This window comes from Perognathus longimembris, chromosome 19 (genome assembly GCF_023159225.1).
Source record: "Perognathus longimembris pacificus isolate PPM17 chromosome 19, ASM2315922v1, whole genome shotgun sequence".
Lineage (NCBI taxonomy): Eukaryota > Metazoa > Chordata > Mammalia > Rodentia > Heteromyidae > Perognathus > Perognathus longimembris.
The window spans coordinates 24,185,874-24,198,863 of record NC_063179.1 but is presented as its reverse complement, the minus strand read 5'-3'; the positions used below and the strand labels follow the sequence as shown (position 1 = coordinate 24,198,863).

The window sequence follows — 12,990 nt, the reverse complement described above, 5'->3', positions numbered from 1 at the left end:
CAACCTGGCCCTGTTTAGGCCAGGGTTGGCTGGTGAGGGGAGGGTGCCCCGGAGATGCTCTGGCTCCGTGTAGGTTTTCGCCTCTTCTTTTTTACTCCTTTGTGTTTTCCTGCGTATCTCTACTGCTTCTGGCTGCTGGTTTTGCTGGGTTCTTGATGGGGTTTTGGGTGTTGGAGTTCCCAGCTCGCTATTCAGTTGGAGCGATTCTGGGTGCCTCCCTACTGTGACGGCACCATCTTTCTTCTCTTCAGTTTTTCTTTTTGATGGTTTTCTATCTGAGGCTATTGCCCAGTCCTGCACAGAGAGACTTGCTAATGTGTCACCAGACGTTCTGTAATTCTTTTCCTTATTACTGTGCCTGCCTCTGACGACTGTGGAATCCTGTTATCTCAAGGTATATCCTTTAATGCTGGCTGGAAGAGATAACATGTTTGATTAGGTAGGTTTTTATTTGTTAAAGTAGAACAAGCCATATGGATACAAATGTCTATAAATTGGGGACAAACTGGCCTTGTGAATTCAACAACCTGCTTATTCAGGAGACACTTGGCACAACATGTGTATACAAGTACACAGGATATGGAAGATAAACGAAGGGCATGGAATGAAGATCATGGGTTACACTGAAGTGTGCCAAGTAATAGAATTGATCTAGAAGGTTCTAAGAACAATAATTAGACACTGTTCAATAATGTGTGTATTTTGTGAACATGTTATATAGAATATATTGGAAGAATATAGGCTTATACAGCATGCAAGGGCTGAAAAGAATCCTAGGCATCATTTACAGAGCAACTTCACACTTTAGAAATGAAATGACCATGGATTGTTCACATAGGATCACAGACTTAGCTGATAGGTCAGAAAACAGAGTGTACATCTCTGACTCCATATCCACTACTCTATATCAGTTACTATTGTCTGCTCTCCCTCCCTCCCTCCCTCCCTCCCTCCCTCCCTCCCTCCCTCCTTCCCTTCCTCCCTCCTTTTCCTCCCCTTTCCTTATTTTCCCTTTCTTTCTCCCTTCTCTTTTTCTCTCTTCCTTTCCTTTCCTTTCTTTCTTGGCCTTTTTTTTTTTTTTTTTGATACAAGGTCCTCTACCACCTGCCTAATAATACATTTACTTCCAACCTTTTGCTGGTTCATTAGAGATAAGTCTCATGGACTCTTCTTCCTGAGGTTGGCTTTGAACCACAGTCCTCCGATGTCAGCCTCCTGAGTAGCTAGGACTACAGGTGTGAGTCACCAGCACCCGGCTATCTTCTTCATTTTTCAGTTACAAAAGTCAGTGAAATACATAGCATTAATATCGTGTGGACAAAAATCTCTCTTACAAAATACTGGCTCCAATTAATTATTGTTCTTCACCAACTTATATGCCCTCTTGTTTTTGGGGAAAATTCGGTCTTCAGGATCAGAGTATAGCTTCTAATTGTCATTCTCAATTTCAAATATAGTGTATTTCAGAGATGGGCTATCTGTATGCAAAGGAGACATTTAGTTAAGATTGGCCTTGCTTTCGTAGCAATGTCAAGATGTTGTAATTTAACTTGGAAAAATCTGGAACCAAGTGTGATGCTAGCCATAAGGTTGATTGTATAGTTCTACTGTTTATACTACCAAAAGGACAATTTGATCTTATTGTTAAAATAACATCAGGGAATGTGATGGTATGTTTGAACTTCCCCAGGAATTAAACACCTCCTGTTGAAAATTGACCTACAGAGAGGCCAAAGAGGGCATTTAGTTTGAACTTCATGTTTTCATCTTATATCTACTTCATACTAAATCAGGAAAAAAATAGAAAAGTGTGACATTTTAATTTTCTTATGAAATAAAAACATGCAGAACATATGTAAGATGAAATGAAGAAAGAAAATCCCTAGTTTACTGCACATAATAAATGATTTTAAATTTAGCATTTACTGAGTCATTCACACACTGACTTCAAGTCACAATCTCTGTTAGATTTAGCAACCATTAACTGTGTTCTGAAAATGTTAGCATTTAACCCAATTCTGTGTTAAATATTGTGTTCTTACAATATAAAAAACTCCAAAGGTGATTAACAGCTCCCAAAAGAGGGAAACAGTTTTATGGAATAACCTTTAAATGTTTTATTTGGAACACTTATAGTTAGTTTTTTGTGTGGTTGTAAAACTCAACACAATTTTCTTCTTCTTTTTTCTCCATAACACTCTTCATTAAAAACTGTTTCCAGTTTAATTCTGTTATTTAGATCATGCCTCCATGTTTGTCTTGGGGTATATGATAATGGTGTACATTTTTTTCGTAGTATTTTAGATAAGACTTGTGCTTTAAATGAACTCATTAAGAGTGTTTCAGTTTCTTTTTTAAATAATAATTTATTTATTGTCAAAGTGATATACAGAGGGGTTACAGTTTCATATGTAAGGTAGTGGGTATATTTCTTGTACAATTTGTTACCTCCTCCCTCATTTCCCCCTCTTCCCCCCTCACTATTTCCCTCTCCCCCCATAAGTTCAGTTGGTTTACACCAAATGGTTTTGTAAGTATTGCTTTTGGAGTCATTTGTCTTCTTATACTTTATCTCTTGATTTTGATATTCTCCTTTCCTTCCCTAGTTCTAATACCAGTATGTACAGTATCCGGGGTACTCAGATGAGATACAGTGATAGCATGGGGACAACCACAGGAAGGGTATACAAGAGGATCATCAACAACAATAATAAAATAGCTACTGTTTCACATGGCATGTTGAAAGTAATTACAACAGTGATATAACACTCATTTTGATAATGTGGAGTTCATTTCACTTAGCATCATCTTATGAGTTCATAAGTGCGTAGCTATTGGGCTCTTGTGATCCTTTGCTGTGACCTGCCTAAACCTGTGCTAATTATTCCCCATGAGGGAAACCATAGAGTCCATGTTTCTTTGGGTCTGGCTCACTTCACTTAAGATAATTTTTTCCAAGTCCTTCCATTTCCTTACGAATGGGGCAGTGTTGTTCCTTCTGATGGAGGCATAAAATTCCATTGTGTATATGTACCACATTTTCCTGATCCATTCGTCTACTGAGGGGCATCTGGGTTGATTCCATATTTTGGCAATGACAAGTTGTGCTGAGATGAACATTGTTGTGCTGGTGACTTTAGTGTCTTCTTGTTTGTGGTCTTTTGGGTAGATGCCCAAAAGTGGGGCTGCTGGGTCACAGGGGAGCTCTATGTTTAGCCTTCTGAGGAATCTCCATACGGCTTTCCAGAGTGGTTGAACAAGTTTACATTCCCACCAACAATGAAGTAAGGTTCCCTTTTGGCCACATCCCCTCCAGCATTTGTTATTGTTAGTTTTCTTGATAATGGACATTCTTACTGGGGTGAGGTGGAAACTCAATGTTGTTTTGATTTGCATTTCTTCTATGGCCAGTGATGTAGAGCACTTTTTCATGTCTCTTGGCCATTCTCATTTCCTCTTCAGACAAGTCTCTTTTTAAGTCTTTAGCCCACCTGTTGAGTGGGCTGTTGGTTCTTTGCAGTTTTGTTTTGGAGGAATTTATTTTTTTTATTTCTGCATATATTTTAGATATGAAGAGTGTTTCAGTTTTTTTCAGGAATTATTCCTCTACATTTTCTGTAGTCCTAATGAAATTTCCTTTTTATAATAAGTAAAATGTTTATATTAAGAATATTGCTTGAATGTTACTAAATCACATTTTATGGGCTTTTTTTTTTTTTTTGCCAGTCCTAGGCCGTGAACTCAGGGCCTGAGCACTGTCCCTGGCTTCTTTTTTGCTCAAGGCTAGCACTCTGCCACTTGAGCTACAGCGCCACTTCTGGCCATTTTCTGTATATGTGGTGCTGAGGAATCGAACCCAGGGCCTCATGCATATGAGGCAACCACTCTTGCCACTAGGCCATATTCCCACCCCCCCTTTTTTTTTTTGGCCAGTCCTGGGCCTTGGACTCAGGGCCTGAGCACTGTCCCTGGCTTCTTTTTGCTCAAGGCTAGAACTCTGCCACTTGAGCCACAGCGCCACTTCTAGCCGTTTTCTATATATGTGGTGCTGGGGAATCGAACCCAGGGCTTCAGGTATACGAGGCAAGCACTGTTGCCACTAGGCTATATTCCCTGCCCTTCTGGGCATTTTTTTCCCCCTTTACAAAGAGTGTATGCAACATACCAGCAAGGCTGATACAATCTGGACTTGGTATTAGAGACAGTGGAAATTTTAAAAAATGCTACTTTTAAATTTATTTCATAAAGTAGTGCTTTCTAAGATGGGTGCTGGTGGTTCACACCTGTAACCCTAGCTACTTAGGAGGCTGAGATCTGATTATCAATATTCAAAGCCAGCACAGGCAGGAAAGTGCCTGAGACTTTTTGTTTCCAATTAACCACCAGAAAACTGGAAATGGCTCTGTAGTTCAAAATGGTAGAGTACCAGCCTCAAGTGGACCATGCCCAGGCCAAAAGTTTAAGCTTCATAGCTGACCAAAAATATATATATGTGCATATAGTGCTTTCAAATTCCATGAACTGTTGAGATGGCCTGTGATACTATGAACTGTTGAGATGGTCTATGATACTATTCCTATTAATTTGCTGTTAGTCATAGTTTCAGGATATGGAGTTACTGGCAAACATTTTCTTCTAAAGAGTTCCAACTAGTCCATCCATTTTCATGCAGATCATATGCTTTTAAATGATGCATTGTGGGAAGGAAGTACTGTTTTTGCTTTTTTTTGGGGCCAGTCCTGGGTCTTGGACTCAGGGCCTGAGCACTGTCCCTGGCTTCTTTTCACTCAAGGCTAGCACTCTGCCACTTGAGCCACAGCGCCACTTCTGGCCATTTTCTGTATATGTGGTGCTGGGGAATTGAACCTAGGGCCACACGTATACGAGGAGAGGCAAGCACTCTTGCCACTAGGCCATATCCCCAACCCTGTTTTTGCTTTTTAATGAGAAACAGATTAAAGGTGGTTATCACATACTCTGAGATTGGACAATGAGTAGAGAAATGTTTTTTGGGAGGATCTCTGATACTTTATAGTTTTTGTGGTACAGTAAGGCCTGTAATTATGCTCTGACAAACCCGTTATTATTTTAATAACATTATTGAAGTATTCATTTTGATCTCTGATGAATTCAATTCAAGTAGTTTTGGTTCATTTCCTGCCACCCCCCAAACCAGTAAACATTGTATTAGTTGTTCATTTTGGACTTATATTATTCTCCCATTTGAGAATAATAGAATGATCCCATTTGATGTAGTTTAATTTTTACCCACTTTGATAAGCGTGCTGCTTATTTTTTACATGTTTTGTTCCAGAAGAAATATAAAGTGGTTTCTAATATTTAGAAAATGTACAACATAGCATAAATTCACAGTAGGGTTATAGAACAAGTAAATGTGGTTGCAGGGCTGTATAATGGAACTGGGATTAGTCTAGAAAATGATATTGTAGTACAAATGTCAGTAAGCCATGAGACTTGAAATAAAACTTAAAGTACTTACTCATATCATTAATAGTACCTATAATTTCACAAGGAAACCTAATGATCAGATGAAGCACAACTACTCTTATGATACAAAAATCAGAAATTTCTCAGGTACCTTGTTTTAATGGTAAGGAAAAAAATACTCAGAAAAACAAAATGACTTTATAACTGTATTATAAAGGTATTGGTTCATTCTGGGAGGTTTTATTACTATTGCAGCATTTTAAAGAATGGTTGGACTCCCTGAATATGGATTTTTAAAAAAACATTTTTCACTCAAGCTTTTGTGAACTGCTCATTGGCATGAGCCTGATATTGTCTTCTCTAATAGAGACAGGAATACATCTGCTTAGAGTTGCCAGTAGTGCCCACACCCTTTGCCCTTTCACCATGACAATGACCTCTCCATCCTCATGTAAACTGGGATAAAGGTACTGAGTTGGGCAGGACCGAAGACATGAAACCTTTAAGCGATAGACTTCTCTTTAAGTCTGAGGTCTAACCTGCGGTCAGGAGGGTGAGAAGATTAAGATCATGGGCTAATTCCAATTTGAAGGCTTTTTATAGGAAAAGAACATTTTATGTATGTATGAATAACCTTTGTAGCCCTCAGGAGATTCTAAAAGAAATACATGTTCCTCCAGTAGGTAAAAAAACAAAAAAATATCTACCAGATATTTTCGTCTAAGCTTCTGTCACATCACTAAATACTGGGGTTCTTGGAGCCATTACATACTGATCTTTGCTTCAGAGCAGGCATCTTATTTATTTCCTCCTTGCTGAACCTAATAGGTTCACTGAATGAATTTAAGTGAATGAATTTGTCACATATCTTTACAAAACTCATTTGAGAGGAACTTGTTCAGCTGCTTTGTAAAATCACATATTGTGATGTCCTTCCCTGCCCCTCCTGCCTCGACTCCCCCAGCCGATCCATGAGCTAGCTGATCATAAATTAAGGAAGTTACTTTTGTAGGGCTTGATTGAGAGGGAAAGGTTTACCACTGTCCAATAAGATTTTTCACTATGGCCATACACACCATTTATTCGATGATCCATACTTGAATGCTGTGGTGTGCTGACCCTCATTCTGAAAAGGAGTGGTTTTGCCTTCTCTATCTACTGGTACTCTTTCCATTCTTTCACATGACAATAATTCTATGATCTGATCTTTAGGCTTTTTAAGAATCCTAGGAAACAATTTTTGGAGTTGTCAGTCTAGAATTAGTTTAGAAAACTGGGATATGTCTTCTTGGAATTTAGTTCTCACTAATCATTCGAATTGTACCTTTTCCTTTTCTCTGGTAACAAGGACAGAAGGAAATGGAATTGAGTAGCTTTTTTTTTTGCTTGTCTTTCTCCTAAGTAGCGATGGTGTGTTTTTTGTTTGTTTGTTTTTGTTTTGTCAGTCATGGGTCTTGAACTCAGGGTCTGTGCACTGTCCCTGAGCTTTTTTGTTCAAGGCTAGTGCTTACCACTTTGAGCCACAACCCTATTTCTAGTTTTCTGGAGGTTAATTGGAGATAAGAATCTAACAGACTTTCCTACCTGTGCGGGCTTCAAACCACGATTCTCAGGTCTCAGCCACTTGAGGAGCTAGGATTAGCGATGATCATTATTCATGAACTTTCCAACTTCAACAACAAAATTGTTTCAGGGACTAATTTTCACCTTTTTTTTTTTTATCATTTTGGGCAAACCTCAGTTTATTCTAATTTTATACCTTTAGATATTCCTCTTAAGATTTCAGGTGACCTTCATTTGTCCTAGGTATTGTACAAGCCATTTTGAAAATACAAGGAGATACATAGCTACCGGTGTTTATATCGGTATATAATATATATACTGAGAGAATATAATATATAATAATATAATATATGTATATATATATATATATACATATTCTGGTCCTCATCAAGATAACCTGTGTTCGTACTGTCAGAATGGGAGTTTTGAGATCTTTACATCCTTTCTAAGACCATTTAAAAATTTTTTCAGTTTCTGACTGCTTGATCCTGTTTCTTTCTTGTTCAACCTTTTTGACGTCAGGAAACAGACTTCTTCAAGGACCAGAATATATTTTTATGACTGCTCAGCATCACATCCTGCTTTATTACAAATTCCAATTTAGCATTGCCATTTTTTTCTCAGGATTTCCATCATTCTGACTTTACCAAGTAATTTATCTGTATTCTGAAACTTGAAATACACAGGGTTTATCAGCAGACTATGACCAGAGGTAACCAATAATTTGAGCCAATTTTGTTATTTCTATTAAAAATGTACGTCTTTGGTTAAGTGTGCACAGTCTGGCTCTACAATCACCAACATGATATTCTTTTGCTTTTTAAACTCATTTTAAATATCCTTTACCACATTTCATCCCTAGGTCTGTGGTTTCTCAAGCATGAGCATATTTTCTTGATAGAGAATTTTTGTTTATTGTCAGCTTATTTTCACTGGACATTGTAGAAGGTTTGTTGTGACTTAGTAATAACTTTGCAATCATATTCACTGCTGTTTTTAGGTGCTGATAAGTAGAATTATACATAGAACTTAGAAGAATATGTATGACATGGACAGCTATGTGTTTTACAGATTCACTGATAGCCACTCACCTGTTCACTCTTCAGGCATTTTACTATAGGCATGTAAACCGATGTGTGTGTGTGTGTGTGTGTGTGTGTGTGTGTGTGTGTATGTGTGTGTATATGGGTTTAGAATTTCATGCTACTTTCTTATTTTGTATTGTTTGTCTTTTCTTTGGTTCTGCCATATCTTAGCATGAAAGTTAAGAAGATAGTTACCTGGCTTCTTTTGGGATATTTTCCTCTTTTGGAGTTTTGAGAATGATGTCCTTCATGCTGACCTCCTCCTTTGTCCACGTTTCCTCTGCCTTTTACTCTTCTTGGGTTCAATTGGCATCCGAGCATCTCTACCTCTAACTGTAGCATTGTGATTTCTCAGTGCCTCCTTCTTCTGTTTTCCTAGTTTTCCAAAGTTGGCTTTTTCTCCCCTTCTATTTTGGGTTGCTTAGTGTTTCTCCTGATTCTAGACTTTATTGCTTGTTGTTTTCTGCTTTATTATTTCTTGGCAAAGGAAAAAAAAAACGTTCCTCCTAAACTTTTTTGAAAGTTAAAATGACTCAGGAGATTAAAAAAAAAAAAGTAGATGTGACTCTCCCCTTTCCTCCCTATGCAACTCACTCGGTACCACACGCGGAGTTTTGCAGGTGTTCAGAATTTTTTTTACAATCTTCAGGGGCCAGCCCACTTTTGTGGTTATAACAGATTGAGTTTGTCACTAAAATAAAATAAAAACAAGAATGTTATTACTTTCCAGCTTCTCTGTTCTCTTACCTGAGATATAAATAATATTTGCTAACTAACACAAAAACACTGTCACCAAGAGATGAATTCCTTCTTTCTCTAAGCTTTAAAATAAAACTTTTCAGAACTGTGAAGTAGGGAGAATGCCAGGCCATCTTCTAAAACAATGTTCCTAGTGATTTCCTAATAGTTAACATTCCCTAGCTTTCATTTTCCTGCGAATGGCTGAAGGAAAGAACAAATCAGAGAAGACTCAAGTGTCTGGATTTCTGTTTTTACCAGACAATTCTTGAATGAGATGTCTGGGTTTTTTCAGCTATGTTTCTTCCATCTTGACCTTGGCCAAGGACACAGACATCCGCCTATCTTTCTTGGTCCTTTATCCTCTCTTTCTGCTTTAGGAAACAGATACTTCCATGTCTGAGGAAGGCTCTAGTGATCCTTTAATTTGCCTTTGACTCACAAGTTTGTTTTAGTTATCCATTTCAGATTTCCTTCAACTAACTAGACTTAGATATTTTAATCGTTTTTTTTCTGACTGTTCTTTCTCAACATCAGACAAAACTAGCACAGCTTCACTTCCTTCTACAGACCACATTAACATAATTAGGATTTCTCAGGGCTTTTCTGTTTATTTTTAACCCTTCCCCGATTGTTTGAAAGCATACCTTCTTCTTCTTTTAGTTTGTACATTAATTTTTCCCTTTGCTATTAACTTTTAAACGACTCCAAAGCTTTGATTTTTGTATAGACATTTTTAATAATTCTGCTGAATGATGGCATTGTTTTGACAAATGCTGCACATGCATCTTCTGCAATAGCAAAGTCATTTGCATTTGTATAGAAAAGCTTGCAACTGTTTATCTTTAAGTTTGTACTTTGCTTTTTAAAATCCAAAGCATTCTTTTTATTTGTTGTAAAACGTTATGGTATAATTGTCCTTGTCTTCTTGATTTGATGCCTTCTGAGGTAGTTCTCTTGGGTAGAACTAAATAATTCAGCACTTGATTGGTTATCATCAACGGTTCTAGTTTAAATGAGGTGTAGCATATTTTGAGCTTGCTGGAGGGCAAGTCACGGGGATCACTTAGGAACTTGCTATAGTAATTCAAGCAAGGGACCTACCTTCTGGTGCAGTTAGGTATTAGAATAATTTAAATTTTTGCTTTCAAACACATACATAAAGCTGGTTTTATACATCATGATGTTATAACTGATTTTATAGTTTAGATTTTTTCAGTTCATTAAAAAAAAGCCTAACTTCTTCAGTACATATAATTGTGAAATTTATCACATGCTCCACTTACATATTTTCTAGTTTGGGAAATTATGTGCTATCTATTGCATCTTTGGAAAAAATAACATTTATGAGCGGCTGGTGGTGGAGCTCATAGTGTGTGCTTTTTTAGCACAAATGAGTTCATTTCCCAACACCTCCCCTCCAAAAAACTACCCATTTGTAGGATTACCCCTTTATAAGGGCAACAAATGTAAACTTTCACTATTAACTAGAAATAGTGATGATTAACTTCATTATACTTCAGTTTTTAAATCAGCATATGAATAATATGCCAAAAGGAGATGATAATTAATTCTCCTGATTTGATTAGTGCCCACCAATGTGAATGCATTGAAATATTACACTGACTTCATTAATATGTACAGTTCAATCATATGCTTATCAAAATAAGGAAAGTAATTACATCTGTATTAATGCTTCCTTTCTCATGAAACATTCCTTACTTATGAAACATTAAATTATAAGGTATCATCAAAGGTGATGAGAATAGTCATCATTTGGATACACTATATTTGTTTACCATTTTTATTCTTTTGACCTCTTTAGGTGCCTCCCACTCACTATAAAAAAGGTTGTAATTGATGTTTTCATGAATAGTTTCTCAGTTTAATGGATTAAAAATAAAAATGTTTTTTTAAAGGCCTAAATTGAAAGAGTGTAAAGATATGGATGGGTCCTAACTTTTTGGAAGTTTCAGCTCATTGCAGTGGCAGTAACAGTGCTTAGCTGTTAGTAACCTGGCCCATCTCCACCTTATCTTTAGCAAGACCCCACTTTGGATAGAGAATCCCAGGCTACAGGAAAGTCTGGAGGAGGAGACACAGTTCAGAGCTTGGTGAGGGCATACCACAGTGTAAGGAGGGCTAGTAATGTCACAAACTTTGGGGGCAGTTTAGTTAATATTTTAGAGTAAAAGTTCCACACAGCTCTTTTTGTCAATTCGTTAAGGCAAATAATGATTTACTTTGTGTATTGTATTAGTCATCTTTCTATCATTGTAATAAAATACAGAGATAATTAGCTTACAAAAATAAAACATAGGGGGCTGGGGATATGGCCTAGTGGCAAGAGTGCCTGCCTCATATACATGAGGCCCTGGGTTCGATTCCCCAGCACCACATATACAGAAAACGGTCAGAAGTGGCGCTGTGGCTCAAGTGGCAGAGTGCTAGCCTTGAGCGGGAAGAAGCCAGGGACAGTGCTCAGGCCCTGAGTCCAAGCCCCAGGGCTGGCCAAAAAAAAAAACCCAAAAACATAGGGGCTGGGAATATAGCCTAGTGGCAAGAGTGCTTGCCTCATATACATGAAGCCCTGGGTTCGATTCCTCAGCACCACATATATAGAAAACGGCTAGAAGTGGCGCTGTGGATCAAGTGGCAGAGTGCTAGCCTTGAGCAAAAAGAAGCCAGGGGCAGTGCTTAGGCCCTGAGTTCAAGCCCCAGCACTGGCAAAAAAAAAAAAAAAATATATATATATATATATATATATATATATATATATATATATATATATATAATAAAACATTACTCCGAGTGACCCTTCACTTCATGATCAGGCCAACTTACTTTTTAGGCCTCTCGGGGGTGTGCTAGATGGAAGTAGTGGGTTATGTGCGAAGGCTCAAACTGGCTTGTTTTGTTCATGGCAAGGACGCATAATACAGAGATGACACGGATAGAGTTCTGTGCTTTTCTTTACCCATCTTGAATGATAAGAAGAGCGCCACCCCCTGGAGCAAGCATTTAACACACGGGGCTTGGGCACATTGAAAATCCAAATGACACAAAGTACCTATGAAGTACAGCATGATTTTTTTTTTCATCAGAAAACAAATTCTTTCATTATAACAATGTTGGGATTCGTTTTTCTTGCCTTTTCCTGAGTTTAAAAAAAATTATTTGTCTGAGTTCTAAAATAACAGACTAACTTGGGAACATTTCACACTGCTATAAAATGTCCTAGAGATGACTAATTCTAATTAAATCAACTATTTCTAATGATTAACATTTCCTCCTGAAATTTTCATATGAGAATTGATTATATTGTTTGAACATTACTTCTGTCATTACAGTTCTGTCATGATCTTAGGAAGCTAAGGATAGGAATAATTAAAAAATGTTACAAATAGCATTTGTGTCTATATTTAAAAAGCTCTTCAATTGACCAAGCAGATGTGGTTACAGATTTTTGTCTTTGATATGATAAATTTCCCATTAATTCTAAGAATGTGTGTTTAAGCCATGTGCTTTCAAGTTTTGCGTAGTTGATCTGCAATTTGTGAAAGTTCAAGCAGCTGTGCTGAGAACCATTTGATAAGTTTATAACGGAAGCTTTTTTAGAAAACGACTAAGTTCTGCAGCTTTCTGCACTATATTTTATATTCAGACACATGTATTTGAATTTCTCTTTTATGGGTCTGGAAGATGTAAAATATAGAACATATACATATGTGCACATACATAGATATGTATACTTATTATTTTATATGTATATTTACTTCACATATCCAACCTAAGTTGGAAGTGAACATGCCTTTTTTCAGTTTTTAAGAAAAATAAAAAAGTTTCTTTTCAACCTTCTTTATCTAATTTCATTTTTTTCTCTTTGTCTAGGTTGAAGAAATTGTAGATGTTGGATCATTTGCTGCAGAAGATATACATGTTCCTAAAATTTATGTGCATCGCCTTATAAAGGGAGAAAAATATGAAAAGCGAATTGAAGTAATTGACTTGAATTATTTATCAGTATTTATGGATCTGATTTAGGGGCAGATGAATCCCTAGGACTATTCCAGGTGACAGGAAGTTGGAACTGAGAAGCAAATTTTTTTTTTTTTCTCAAATTTTTATTGTCAAACTGATGTACAGAGAGGTTACA

General features: G+C 37.1%; 1 protein-coding gene across 1 annotated transcript in view; it reads left to right on the top strand.

Moving 5' to 3' along the window:
* The window catches only part of Oxct1 (3-oxoacid CoA-transferase 1), a 141,052-nt gene that overhangs the window by 57,549 nt on the left and 70,513 nt on the right, over nt 1-12,990 (top strand). The window contains exon 8 of the mRNA XM_048368417.1: nt 12,726-12,833. Within this exon, the coding sequence (XP_048224374.1) occupies nt 12,726-12,833 (108 nt within the window). The remainder of the gene's footprint in view (nt 1-12,725; nt 12,834-12,990) is intronic.